The sequence below is a fragment of the Enoplosus armatus genome, chromosome 2, assembly GCF_043641665.1.
Source record: "Enoplosus armatus isolate fEnoArm2 chromosome 2, fEnoArm2.hap1, whole genome shotgun sequence".
Classification (NCBI taxonomy): domain Eukaryota; kingdom Metazoa; phylum Chordata; class Actinopteri; order Centrarchiformes; family Enoplosidae; genus Enoplosus; species Enoplosus armatus.
Window position 1 is genome coordinate 22,935,343 of NC_092181.1, and position 14,158 is coordinate 22,949,500.

At 40.7% G+C, this 14,158-nt stretch overlaps 1 protein-coding gene across 1 annotated transcript in view; it reads right to left on the reverse strand.

Moving 5' to 3' along the window:
- grin2ab (glutamate receptor, ionotropic, N-methyl D-aspartate 2A, b) overlaps positions 1-13,679 on the reverse strand; it is a 64,649-nt gene extending 50,970 nt beyond the window's left edge. The window contains exons 1-2 of the mRNA XM_070915774.1: positions 13,455-13,679; positions 13,196-13,354 (exon numbers count right to left, since the gene is read on the reverse strand). Coding sequence (XP_070771875.1) covers positions 13,196-13,354; positions 13,455-13,676 — 381 coding nt within the window. The 5' untranslated portion in view covers positions 13,677-13,679. The remainder of the gene's footprint in view (positions 1-13,195; positions 13,355-13,454) is intronic.
- Positions 13,680-14,158: the final 479 nt, after the last annotated feature.

Sequence of the window (14,158 nt, forward strand, 5' to 3'; positions counted from 1 at the left end):
AAGAGAGAAAGAGCTCAAAGCAGCTCAGGACAGCAGAATTTTCCAGTGAAATAAAAATGTAGGGGACAGTTGTAGGATGCACACTGGAGCCAGTATAAAGAAGGAGGGCACGACACATTTTATTAGTGTGGAACAGGACCCACAAGACTGTCCACTCCAGAAAACAACAGCACTGATCATTTGTTTAAACAGCTTAAAACAAAAATAAAAAAAAGGACAGGTTTATGTTCAGTTTTAGAGCAGCAGTGGTGGAAAGCAACAAAGTACATTTACTCAAGAACTGTACAATTAGGAGGTACTTTTATTTAACTGAAGTGTTCCCATATATTACAGGAAGCTCAAGCTAAGGTGGTTGAGCATCCAATTGTATGGTTGGTTCTATCCCCTGCTCCTTCTGTCCACATGTGGAAGTGTCTTTGAGCGAGACACTGAACCCCAAATTTCTCCCCATGTGTGTATGTGTTTTCAATCAAAATCTTATAATATATACTGTATAACACTGACAGTAGCCAGTCTGCATAATGAGTACTTTTGATACTTTAATTACATTTAGCTAATAATACCTATTTTTACTTAGGATCTGAATACTTCTTCTGTAAAGCAACTAACAACTACGAACAGTCAACATTGGTTTCCTTTAACCATTACGAGAGTTTTCTTAACTAAGTGATTCAGTTACCTTGTGTAATGTGATAGGGGTGCTTGTAATGATAAATCCACAGAGAACTATCCCCAGTTTTGGTGCACTCTCACTACTGTCATCAGCCTCATTTCCAGCTGCAGCAGGCACATGTTTTCAGCAGGTATGATGAACCCACTGCACACTACCTGCCCAACACCAAACCTCAAAGAGACAAAACACCTTGGTACTGAGCAAAGTGAATGATCTAGCAAGCTAAAGAGACATATGTTTCCCTCTAGAGTTGGTAGAGGAGATCTAAACAGAACTAAAGAAATATTGGACTTTATTTGTCGTGTTGCCACAAACATGAATCCAAATGAATACTAATGTTGTTCTGTGCCTGCTGGATGTGTAAATAGGCAACTGTGTTGGCTTACACATTTGCTTTAACAACTTTATTAGTTGACAATATGTCAGTGTTGTGTTTACAGCTTGTTCTGCTGCCTACAAGTGGACTCAATTAATGCTGCTTTAAGAATAATTAATTTGCCCTAACATTAACTAAGCGGTTAACAGAGAGACAGCGGACAGGCCTGAGGACTTGTTGGAGCCCTTGGGTTTTTACTGTTCTTGGAGGTGAGGTCAGAAAAATATATCTGTCATGACCTTAACCGTCTCCTGATGGTTTTCAGCAGTCCATTAAATAAGTGAAAATTCTTACGTTTTCACACCTTTCCCCCCTAGGAGTCCAGGTGCAGGCACTGAGCCAGGGCTGGCTTCCCTGGTCATGTTTTTCAAGTTTAAAAGGGGCAATCGACTCAGGAATGGTAGACCAAGTGCTTCTGAATAGACAGAGTAGCTCCTCTGTGCCAGAAACAGATTTACATATGATGAAAGACAAGAGATCAGACAGTTCAGTACAGGAGATATTATATTGCAGTAGCAATAATGAGCATGCAATATACTTTGAGCCAGGTTTACTGCCAGGTTTATTGTCTGTTTATTGTCTGGAGATCCTGCCTGTTTTATTAACATGACATCAGCTGTGCTTGACTTTTTCCTTGAGATTCTAACATTTATGTTTTCAAGCAGAAAGGCAAATGTTCAGGTGAGAGCTGGGAATAGCCTCTGAAAAATATGTATAACTATTAAAACCAAATATATTTAAATTCAAACCAGTGCAGTCAGACTTTTGTTTTCAAGCTGTACAAATCTTCTAGCATCAAAATAGGCTTTAAATTCATGTCTGTGTGACATGTGTGATCATTTTAACAAGAACCATATAACTTGTAAGAGTTATCAGCTGACAGAAAAATAAACACACACATGCAAACATACCAACACACTCACTCCCTCACACACTCACTCTTTCTACCCAAACACACATACTCAGTGCACAGTACATGGACAAGCTTTCTCCTTGAAGCTTCTTTGAAAAGGTTTATAGAATCTTAAAATAGCAGTGTGGTCTGTGAGCACAGGGATTAAAAAAAGAGAGAGCTACTATAGAGCTGCTGTAGTGTGACATCACGCAGACAAACACACACGCACACACACACACACACACACACACACACACACACCACAACCCTGCCATTGCCATCTCATTGTACTCCCCAACTGGGGCGTGAGAGAAGGAGGAGAGCAGGGGGGATGACAGGAGAAAAGGAAAGGGAATGAGGTTGGCAAGAGGTGACGAGAAGAAAGGGAGCGAGTAAAAGACATGGAGGATGACTGGAAAATAAAAGGATGTAAGCGGGTGATGCAGGGGAAAAAGCAAAAACATTCTAGAGTGTGTGACGGAGAGTGTGCGAGAGATGACAGTGGTGAAAGCAGGAGAAAAAAAATGAAGAAAGATATAATAATATAGAATCCCAGTTTGTGTGGGACCACTGCTTCAGTGTGTGTGTGTGTGTGTGTGTGTGTGATTGAGGTTGAGTAGAGATGACTGCTGACAGATCTGACTGATTCGAGAACACTCATGCACACACACTTTTTCATAAACGCACACACAAACACAGGTGCAAAGACAGCAGGTCCAGCTAAGGTAATTCTCTCATTGTGTGTGAGACAGAGGGACCTGTTGGCTGATAGCGACATCCTGCTGTTCCGTCACACAGCACAGACAGACAACACGACACACCAACACAGGCCGCGATGTATGCTAAACAGCTGCAGCAGCTCTGCTGAGGAGAGATTGACATCTCTAGCAGCCGTTTCCAACAAGCAAACAACAATAAGTGAGACTCGCTGCCAACACTGACAGATAAACAGAACATAGAGACACATAAACAGACAGTTAAACAAGTCCTGTTACACTGTCAAGAATGTTTCCCAGAGAAATTTAAGCCAGAAGCGCACTGCTTTACCTTACAATCAATATGTTTGGACAAAACACACGCAAATAATAAGTCATAAAATTAAGTCAGACGTGGTTCCAAGTGATATTAACTGTCTTGATGTGTGAACTGAAGTTTACTTCAGAGAAGTTTTATCTAATTTGATGTTTGATACATCAAGGCAACTCAAATCAATTTGCAAATTAATCAGGGCATCTCATCATGAATCTGATTATCTCCTCTATCGCATATGAATCTGGACATCTCTTACATTACCAGACACTTTTGCTTCCCAGTCAAGATGGGTATATTTCAACAAAATCAATAATCCTCTGGTTCATCCCATGAATGCACTTAGTGTCACTGCATTGATAATCCAAAAGCGGTATTTAGTATCAACCCTTTCTGCTCTGTTTTTTTGCTCTGATTTATGTTAATGGAATAATTTAACAGCAATGTATAGGTTCAAATAAAAGAATATAAAAGTCACAACACTTAACATACCTTTAATGAAGCAATCAGATGTGTTCAGTTTTATAGTGACAGTAAATATAACAGAAACAGGTTGCCTGCACTCTCAGTAACATTTTGCTGATTTCCAGCTATATAAGTCAAAGAGATGACACATCCCTTGCCTGTTATCAGTGGGGCCAGATGTAGCAGAGTAGTTCAAATCCACTGACATATTTTGACTTCAGTGGATGGTGAACGAACTGCACAGGGAGTTTTTTTGAGATAACATTCGTTTTCCTCCCTCCAACTCTGATGAACTAAGTGCACTCGAGTTGACATCGGCATTTCGGACAGCCAAAATGACTTCCCACTATAGGCATAGAGATGACGCTATGGATTATTTCACATCTAATAACATGTTGTCAGCAGTGTTTTGCACAGGCAGTTTCTCCAACTCTAACTCAACTGAACCAAAGAAAGGTCATGCCCTATGAAAGGGCCAGGGCAGGGCCTGAAAAGTTTTGATTGCCAGTTGAAAAGGGCAATTTGCACCCAAGAGGAAAAAGGGCAACCCATTCCTGCCCCCATGAACGCCACTGGTTGTCAGTGTCAAAGCTGACTTGTGTGACCCAGCATCACTGTAGGAATAAAGCAGAGGTTTAGGCTGTTGTGACTGGGCAGCCGCACCGCAAGCCAGGACCGTAAAGACTGAGCTGTCGGATATCAGCTGTGACTGACAGTATTTTTGCGCCAGTTGCCTGGCCAATGTCAACAGACACCGACTCACTGTGATGCTCAGAGGTTCACTATTGGCTGTTTTTGTTTGTGGACTGTGAATCCAACACCAGTGCAAAGAAAGAGTGTTTTTGAGTTGCAAAGGGTGGCTTAAAACAACAAAACATTTCCACTTCACCGGAGCAGTTTATACTCCGACAGTGAAGGTTATATAAAAAAGGATGGTGCAACACATCTTATAAGCTACTTAGAATTTTGCCATATTAAATATTGGTGTGACCGGGCCTTAAAGCAGTTAATGCTGTGCACGCTTTAGTAGCCTATTATTAGTTGTGTATGGCCAGCAATGTAATTAATAATTTGATGTACTTGTAATTGCTAGAAGTAGCTAAGTCACAATGGGGATGTTAGTTGTGTCAACTGACCCTTCCCCAAAGCACAATTGTTTGGTTAAAGCATATGGTCGCAAAGCATTGCATTACCTATTGTGTCTGCATATTTGCCAGGCTAGCAGAAATACATGCTCTCCATAGGTAGACATGATTACCAGCTTACATTGACAGCCAGGTAGATACATGCATTCTCCAAATTGACCTTGTCTTGATAATCTTGCAAACAATAAATACTGTGACACATAGGCACTGATGGACAGGCTCTTTGTGTCTATACAAGGCTCCACTGTGGTAACAACTTTACTGGATTGTGTTGATCCATCAGACTGGATGTCCACATTATTAGATGCAGATTTCTTTCCTTTAAAGCAATAGTGTGCTACAGGGTAATGTTCAGAGTGGGAGCAGAGTGGTGGGATTTTGCCTGGGGCCTGAAGCAGCTTTTTTCGTCGAAGCATTGCTGTTCTCTCATCCCCCAAGACAGTGATCCATTCAGCAGCATTCAGATATAATGCAAAGCAATTTTTGTATTCTGTCTACATCTATGATTTTCTCAGAAAAGACAAATCGGATCTCCCACTGTTGGTCTGGGCAGGGTGTGCAGTCTTTACTTTTTATAAATTATTTTTTTCCTTTGTTATCATCAACATTTAAGTAATAACTACAGTACAATGAAACCACTTCAGAGATAGCAGCAAAGACGACTGTAGCAAATTAAAAGATGTAAGTAAAGTGCACTTTAGCGGGGCTCAACATTCAGAGCCATGAAACAGCCACGCAAACCTTGAGACCAGAAATATAATAACAGTAATATTTTTCACAGGGTTTTTGTTATCTTACTGCTGTCCCCCAGATGCTTTCTGCTTGAATTTGTGTTTTTCTTGGCATTTAGTAGCTCACAGGAGGTCCAGTCCAACAAAATATGATTGAATCAGCCAATCATACACTTAAAATTCATTCTGGATATCCTTTATCTTTTCAGAGCGGTAATCTTGTCAAGGGAGAGATACAAATATCTATTCTACTTCAATGTGTTTAAATTTGAGAATCCAAAATCTTACGATTTAACTTCAATAAATCTGTGAGGTTTGTCAATCATCTGTCAGATGGTTAAGGGATTATATAACTGCTTGATGATGCCCCTAACCAAGGAGAGCTTCTTCTGTCAAGTAAACAACTGCAATTCAGCATCAGAAAGGTCAGGCTGTGTAGGTTGCAATGAGCAGTGTTGGTGACCATGGTTAATGAGAAAGACAAGACGAGACAAGACCAACCTACAGAAATGCAAACTTGAAAAGTGTGCTGAAAAGTAAAGTGACTGTCTCCAAGCCAAAAGTAGAGTAAACATCACCGTCCAAAGATGAAAAGCACTCAAAGTTAAAATGGGATGATGATTATTTGAGTATGTAAGTGGTAACCTCCAGACAGTGCATGGTGTCATAGCCAAGTACAAATATTATTAACACAAGCAAGGCGTAAATTGGCTTCTGCTTTTGTTTTGCTTTTGTTTCAAGTTGTTTGCTGTTGTTTCCAATTCACAAATTTGACTGGAACCACAAATAAAAAATGTGTGTGTTTCTCTTTGAGTAACAGCCACTACAGCTTCATTTACACTGCGTGGTAAAAGGGACCCAATTGTTTTGCTCACATGTGGAACAGATTGGATATATATTATGAATATGAGAATGGGGAAAAAACACATGGAATCAGATATTTTAAGATCCATCTTGGGCCATTTTTTAAATGCATTTGGTACTTACTGATGCAACTCATCTGGCGTTCAGCCACAGGCAATAGCAAAAACTGAAACAGGAAGTAAACTTAGATCCATTTATTCAATAATGTTGATGTTTGAAATAGTAAAGTAACGATAAATTGTCAGTGTCTACATATGTATGTCTTTTTTTTATTACATTTCAATGTATTTTTTGTAAGGGACAGTATATAATATTACATAAACTATGCTCTTTGATGTGCCGTACCAGAGAGCTACCTTGGCAGATGTTTGCTTCCACTGCAGATGGAGATTTCATTGTGCATTTAGGTTAAGTCAGTGTCTGTTCATCAAGTATAGTGTAGACAGAGAAAACTATGTTGTCCCCGGTCATGGGCTGCATGGCAGTAAAGTTATTGCTTCTGTTAACTTTCTGTTGCCTACTTGATCACTGTGATCGATTATCGATTATCGCTGATCACTCGACAAAGGTGTTCAAGGTGTTCATTTTGGTGTTCAACATTTTTGGAAATACACCTTCCAGCATCTTCATCCAGTTTATATAACATTACATCTCATTTGTTTACTTTGTACAAAAATCAAACAGTGAAAAGGGACAAGTCTCTGCTGGTTGCCTAGCAACTTCACAGTGACAAGACTCCGGGAAGTCACTGTGCCTGGCCAAGAAACAGTCCTGCACATAGCCAACCGAAAAACCCAACGGTCATTTTTACACTTAGATATATCCTACACTAAGCTAACCGGCTTATTTACGGACAGATACAGCAATATCGATCTTCTCATCTAAATCATCCACCAGAAAGCAAATACACTTTTGTTCCCAAAATGTTGAACTATTCCTTTAAGCTGTATTTATGTTGTTATGTGAGATAACTCCATAATCATAAAAGAATTCAATGAGATCTGATATTTGACATCTGAATTTTATTTGACTCGCACAGTACAGTAGTGCCTAGCTAACTGAGTCACCATCAATATACTAGTTTCTGCATGTTCAGTTGTAGAACAACAGAAACAGACAGAGAATTCAACTGCATTTAACACAGGCACAGTTTTGTTGTTTGTCGGGTTTTACATTACATTACAGGTTTCAGTGTGAACGAAGACCTTTACAAAAACAACCTGAAAAGGCTAGTGTGGTGCCCAGCCAAGCTTGAAGGAAGTGGGCATCAATACCTGAGGTGTAAACGCAGCCAGAGAATCTTAGCAGCAGGCAGAACAGAACTAACTGCTGTAGTCTGGTTTAGTCACCATAGTAACCATATTAACCCAGCTACTTTGTCTTTGCCTCCCTCCCTCTCTTTCTCTTTCTCTTTCTTTCTCTCTCACACAGACACACAAACCCATCATCCAATCTTGCTTCACAGGGGTTCAAGGATAGCAAGATTTTCCAAAGCCTTCTAACATAGCTGGCTGTTACTCTCACAACCCGAGCCACCAGAAAATAACAACCGTGGATGCGAGAGCGGGAAGACACGAGAAGACTGAGAGACATGGCGAAATTAAAGGACAGAAAAGAAGGATGGAGTGGCAGTGGAAATGGAGATGGTGGGGAGGGAGAAAGATGGAAACAGGAGGAGACCAGACACAGGGCTGGAGGAGACAGGGGTATGTGAAGGAAGTAAAAGCTAGAGTGCAGGAAAAAGAAATTAGAGGTGAAAGTGGGGGAGGACTTAGTGAGTGAATGACACAGCAGTGTATCTTCTGCAAGTGACAGCAGGTGTGGGGAGCAGGTGTTAAATATTAAAGTGATTGAGCAGAGAACCTGGGCAAATGGCCCCTACTGATATGGGACATCCCAGGCTAGGACACACACGCACACACACACACACATACACACGCACACACACATGCACGCATGCAAATACGCAGACACCAAGGGTAGCATCCCACCACAGTGGAAGAGCAAAGCAGAAAGAACATGCATGTTTAATTCACAACCTTCCATTTCATCATGTTCGTGTTCTTATGCTCCGCACTGTGACCCCCAACCCCCACCCTCTATCCCCCACACACCAAGAAGTAGGAAGTCAAAAGAAGAGATGAACAACGTTGGCGGAGAATGAGTGAGAACATATGGGGCTGAGGCAAAGCCAACAACATTTCTTATTTCCCAAAGCGGCCCCTCAGTAATGGAAGTGCACCATTCCAAACTAATCCTGTTCCTCTCCTGGGCTTACACATGCCCCTCCATCAATCTCCCCATCAATTCTGTGTTTCCTAAACATGTCTCCCTTCTCACAGCACACCGTCCAACTTCCAGTAGATTATATGCATTATAAGGGATGAGGAGGAGGCAGACACTGGGAACGAGTGAAAAAGAGGGAGGGAGGTTGGACCTGTTGTGACATTGATCCATTTGTTTTCATTTAGGGGAGAAAAAAATGAGTTTGGAATACAAAAAAGGATGATTCTTAGATTTGTCAGGACTGATCCAATTGGGGTGGAACTTCTTTCAAACATTGCCGGTTCTGGCAGGGGTACAAGGAGAACTACAGTGTAGGCAAAAACAAACACTGTAATGTGAAAACAATATCAGCGTCGGTAAGGTTTCCCGGGTTTGTTCCTGGCCAGTAGATCAATGTTTCATCTTAAATCACATAAACAAACAAAGCTAATTTATGCCTGTAGGTCTTTAGTAATGCGCATATTATTCCTTGTATTCATTCATTGGTTTATTAATGTATTCCTAACACAATGACTATGTGTGGATGTGCATGTGTGTGAGAGTGTTTGAACATTTTCACACTGAGCTCAAAAGAAGGTTGTTTTTCCCCAAGACTGTTCATGTAAAACATCTGTGAAAGCTGTTTATATGGAGGTCTGGGGTCTACTTCATGTGAATTGCTGTTCGGTCTACAGCGACTGAGTGGGACTTCATTTCAGCCCAGGAGATAAATGATGGTGTGGACAAACCATATAAAGTGGTAAAGTGGTGATGATGAGGGTTTGTATTATGAGATAACTGCTAAAAGATCCCCCAGGCATGAAGCTTTTTCTTATATGGTGTATATTAATTATAAATATATAGAGATATTACACTTTTTTTGCAATACTGCAAAACCACTGATATTGGTGGTTTCGATTAGGTGGAGAAGTGACCCCAAAGCAAGGCTAGACTAGGGCAATAAAAAGGCCAAATCCGGCCCTGGCAAATGCAACCAAACTAAACAACAAAACCTTGTGTTTGACCCCACTTTTATCCCCAACTGAAAAGCAGGTGATAATATTCCAGTTTCTAGGAAAAACACTCAAATTGTACCTGAGCTCAGAAGGAAGAAAATGTTGACAAATAAAAAATGCCCGTTTTAAAACCTGAGGGGTTGTTACTGGTAAGTAAGTTACTGGTCTCCACAATCTTGTTTATCACAGTTTTCAGGGATGCCTGCTCCTCCTGTTTATGTGATAGAGTGTGATGGCTATGCAACCACTTACTGATAAAAATGACAACTAGAGAAAGCCTTTACTTGAAATGTGACATAACCATGACAGTTAAGTTTGCATTTTGGCAGATTAACGCTGCTTTAACACCAAGTATTTCACACTTGCTCTGCCCACCTCCACGTATATCCATTATTTTAGAGCACTTGCCTGCCTGCTGAAGTTTTTTTTCTGTATTTTCTTGGCATCATCTTCTTCCTTCTGTTTTTTGCTCTCCATCTAAAACATGATGTGAAGACTGGACTGAGCCAGGATAACCAAGGTAACAGGGGATGAGCCGCTCATTGTTCACTCCTATACTATAGACTTGATTGCGACATTAACAGAACGCATGTGTGTGTATGTGGAGACAGAGCACAAGGCTCTGCCAGCTCAGGCTGCAGAAAGCACAATATTGTTTGTTAGCCCACAGTAATCAGGCTGAATTGTTACAAGCCCACTGGGTTTTCTTTTGATCCTCCAGATTACCACTACACTACTGACAGCAGGTATGAAAGCAACAGACGCACAGCCAAGAAGTATTACATGGAGCCAGATTTTTAGTTGCTGTTGGTCTTTTTTATTCTAACTATTCACACCATTGCCGTTCACATGTGTATCATATTCTGAAATCAGTGAGAGGAGCAGATATAGCTGAGAACAGTGCTGCAGCACGGTCAGTGTGATGAGATCACCCTCACAGTTTGAGTGTCAAGCACAAAACATGTGTCAACCTCACTGAGAGTCCTCATCACCTCCATAATAGTCGTTTGGCTCAGTCACCAGGCAAGATAGGAACATGCTACAACAGATCACATCAGGTGCTGAAACGATTCATTGATTAATCAATAAGTCAATCAATAGAAAAATTCATTCATTATCAAACAATTTTGATAATGAATGAATCCTTTCAGTCATTTATCAAACAAAAACCTTTGCAGGTTGCAGCTTCTCAAATGTGACAATTTGCTTTGTACCATTATAAATTATATATTATTATAAATTTAGTATCTTTAGTGCAGGAAGGAAACAAGGGTTTTGAAGATATCACCTTTGGATCTCGGAAGTTGTGACGGAGAGTGTTTTCCATCTTTTTACTGAGATTCTGAGTAATAACATTTATATCCATTCAGTCAGAAATACATATAGAACCCTTTAATGAAACAAACACACACACAGCAGCAGGTATGACACTGCAGCACACACTTACATGCCCAAAAAATAAAAACTAATGAAATGAATTAAAAATTAATGAAGTCAGCAACAGTCAGTTCTGGGATTATTATTCCTAGGCCAGAGGGGTCCACTGGGTCTACGCCATGCCTTGATGAATCCCTTAATAATGTCATGTAGGCTATATTATGTTTTGTTTTGTTTGTTGTTGTTTTTTTGTCTAGCTTAGCTAGTAAAGCACAGTGATTACTCCAAAATATATCTATAATCATTCTGAATAGTCTGTATCCTTCCCAGAACATGTGTGGATAAGAAACAATCACATTGAATAGATAGAGGAGCGTTTAAGCCCAGCTTGCCTCTAAATAAGGGTAAATAATGCAGCCTGTGTAGTCTTTTAAATCGTGTCTCAGTGTTACAGCTGAAACGTAGCCTTTTATAGACTAAACAATGAATTGATTAATCCAAAAATAATCAACAGATAATAAAAATAATCCTTAGTTGCAGTTCAAATCATCATAAAAAAGGACACAGGAACATATCAACATCCTCTCACACCTTTTCCCCACGTATTTGAATGATGTCCTTCTGGCAGGTGCAGATAAATCAGAACTTCAGAAAAAATACCAATCTAACAACAATGCTTTTTCAATGATTTGCTGACTCACTGCGCTTCTGTACCTGCCTGCCAGGGGGCTGCTTTTGCCCTTAATTTAAACCAGACAGGAAGACTTTTATATTTACAGGATAGACCTGCAGGAGCAGTTGTGGGGGGCTGGTTAGTTACAGGCTACACACACTCACGCACACACCTGGGAGCTGCCAAGAATGGCCGCACTCTTGTACTTTTGACCACTGAGCAGTTCAATTAGAGCAGTCGGGGGTTAAGTACCTCGTTTAATGGCACATCAACAGCAGCGATTGAAGGCGGGAAAAACACAATTGATTTATTTTCCCTATCATTATACTCAATGAGAGATTCCAGCCAGTGACCTTCATGTTGCAACCTCAGTCCCCTAACCTTCAAGCAAAATCTCTCTCTTACCTTCCTCTGTCTCTTTTCTTGTATTTTCTCACACACAGACACACACTGCATCCCCCATCAACTAGTACTTCAAAAGGCTGCTGTATAGCTGCAGTTATTGGTTCCTGTGTTTTGGCTGCTGTGCCCTGAGAGATTTAAAAGCTAAAGAACCAGTTGTGTTTTTATCAAAGCTTCTTCAGTCAGTCTGTCAGTCAGCGAGGTCTACAGAGTCAGTACCAGAGAGAGAATTCAGCTAAGAAAGAGATGTACATCCCTAACTTTGCTTTGAGCATCACACCAAAATAAAACAAAAATCTAATCTTAAAGGATATTTTCTCTTTTTTCTTTTGAAACTAGGAATCTATTTTTCCGGCATCCCACTGAGCACTCGACGTGACACAGCTACATTCAGCCCAGGATTTCTTTTTCTTTTTTAGGCTTTGCATAGCCCAGTTTTAGACTAAGCAGAAAATACATTATTACATATTTAAACAATGCTTGATCATCTGTTGAAATAAAAATGATGTACCCGAGAATGCTGCAAGTTAAATGCAAAGATTTTTACTAACCTTACAAATACTGAGGTTTTAAATGCGCAATATGTAACCTTTTCAAAGGCTAAGCAACATAAAGGGTGACATCAGCCATCAATACAGCGTGTTTGCAGTGTTTCTACTCTAAACTTGAACAAAAATAATCTGACAGAGCAGCCGTGATAGCACAAACAAGCTTCAAAAACCTCCTAGCGTGTCATTTTCTAATCTATAACATGCTGACAACAACATCCTCGGACAGTTTATATATGACGTAAGTGAACAATGCTCATTCTTAACTCAAACAAACCTCAAAATATCCATTTGACATCCATTTGAAAGAGCTTACAGTAACTCACAGGAAGCAAAATGTAACATTTATCAAAAGCTGTGGTTTTACATTATTTCATATTCCCACCACATACACATTATCTCAAAAACAGGCACTTTACGAAATGTGTATATTTTGTGTGGTTTATGGAGTCATTTTTCATGCTGTAGTCTAGTGGATTATGTTGGATCGTGAGCTGCATTTCAGGTGGAGTGACTTTCTAAATATCAAGTGTCTGACCCAATTACTAACGTACCAGGACACCTGAATACAGTGTAGGTAGAAAGGCATTATCCTTCAACATTTGAAGGTGGCTAAGAGGAGGGACAACAACTCCCTAATCTCTGAAACACAAACTTTGTGTATCCAAAAAAGCAGGAGCATGTTTTGTGTGTCTGCTTGAACATGTCTGTGCTTGTGTGTGTTACGGTCACTCACCTTGTCAGCCATAATCATAGAGGAGCCTCCGTGGACTCCCAAGACTGGAAGTTGTGTCTGAACGGAGAGGAAGTCAAGGATCTGGGCAATGGCCTCCTGATCGGTGCCATCAGCAAACACAATGCCATGGAGACGAGTGCGTGACAGAAGTTCACACACCTTGGGACACAGTGAAACACACTCAGGTGTCAAACAAGACTCTGTGTGTGTGATAGATAGTATGTGTGTAATATTGGTGAATGTACACAGCATTTCTCACCTGTGTAATAACAGACTTTGGGTCTGTCTGGTTGATCCTCAGTATTACCACAGAGACGTCAAGGGCATCATCAGGGCGCCGCGGTGGACGGAGCTCCTGATCAGAAACATGGCGCGTCTGGCCCATGATCACACCCACACTGAGGCCTGGAGGCTTCTGGGACGCCACAGGCACCATCATCTGGGAGAGTAGGAGCAACATCCAGCCCACTACACCCATCATACCCTAAAAACACACACACAAACACCAGAAATGAACCCAAAGAACCGTCTCAAGAAGAAACTATGACAGTTTACCTCACAAAACCAGACTATTTCAATCCTGAATACATGTTACAAAGCTCATACACTAACAACATTTTTACCTTGACAATTTTCTGCCTGCTATCAGCAGCCTGTCACAGGTGCAGGGTGATCATACTGTATGTTGGGTGGCTGTGGGTCAGGAGGTAGAGCAAGTTCAGTCCGCGGTTCCTCCTGTCCACATGTCAAAGTGTCCTCGATGCTCCCGATGGTCAGACCAGCAGGTAGCTCGCTGCCATCGGTGTGTGAGTGTGAATGGTTGAATGAGAGGCACATGAGTGCTTTGGATAAAAGAGCTATATAAATGCAGCCATTTATCTTTTCCCTTGTTGTTCAGCGGTTTTTTGTTCACAAACTGTAAAGGTAAAAAATACTGATATGGCCATTTTATGAACTTCTTAA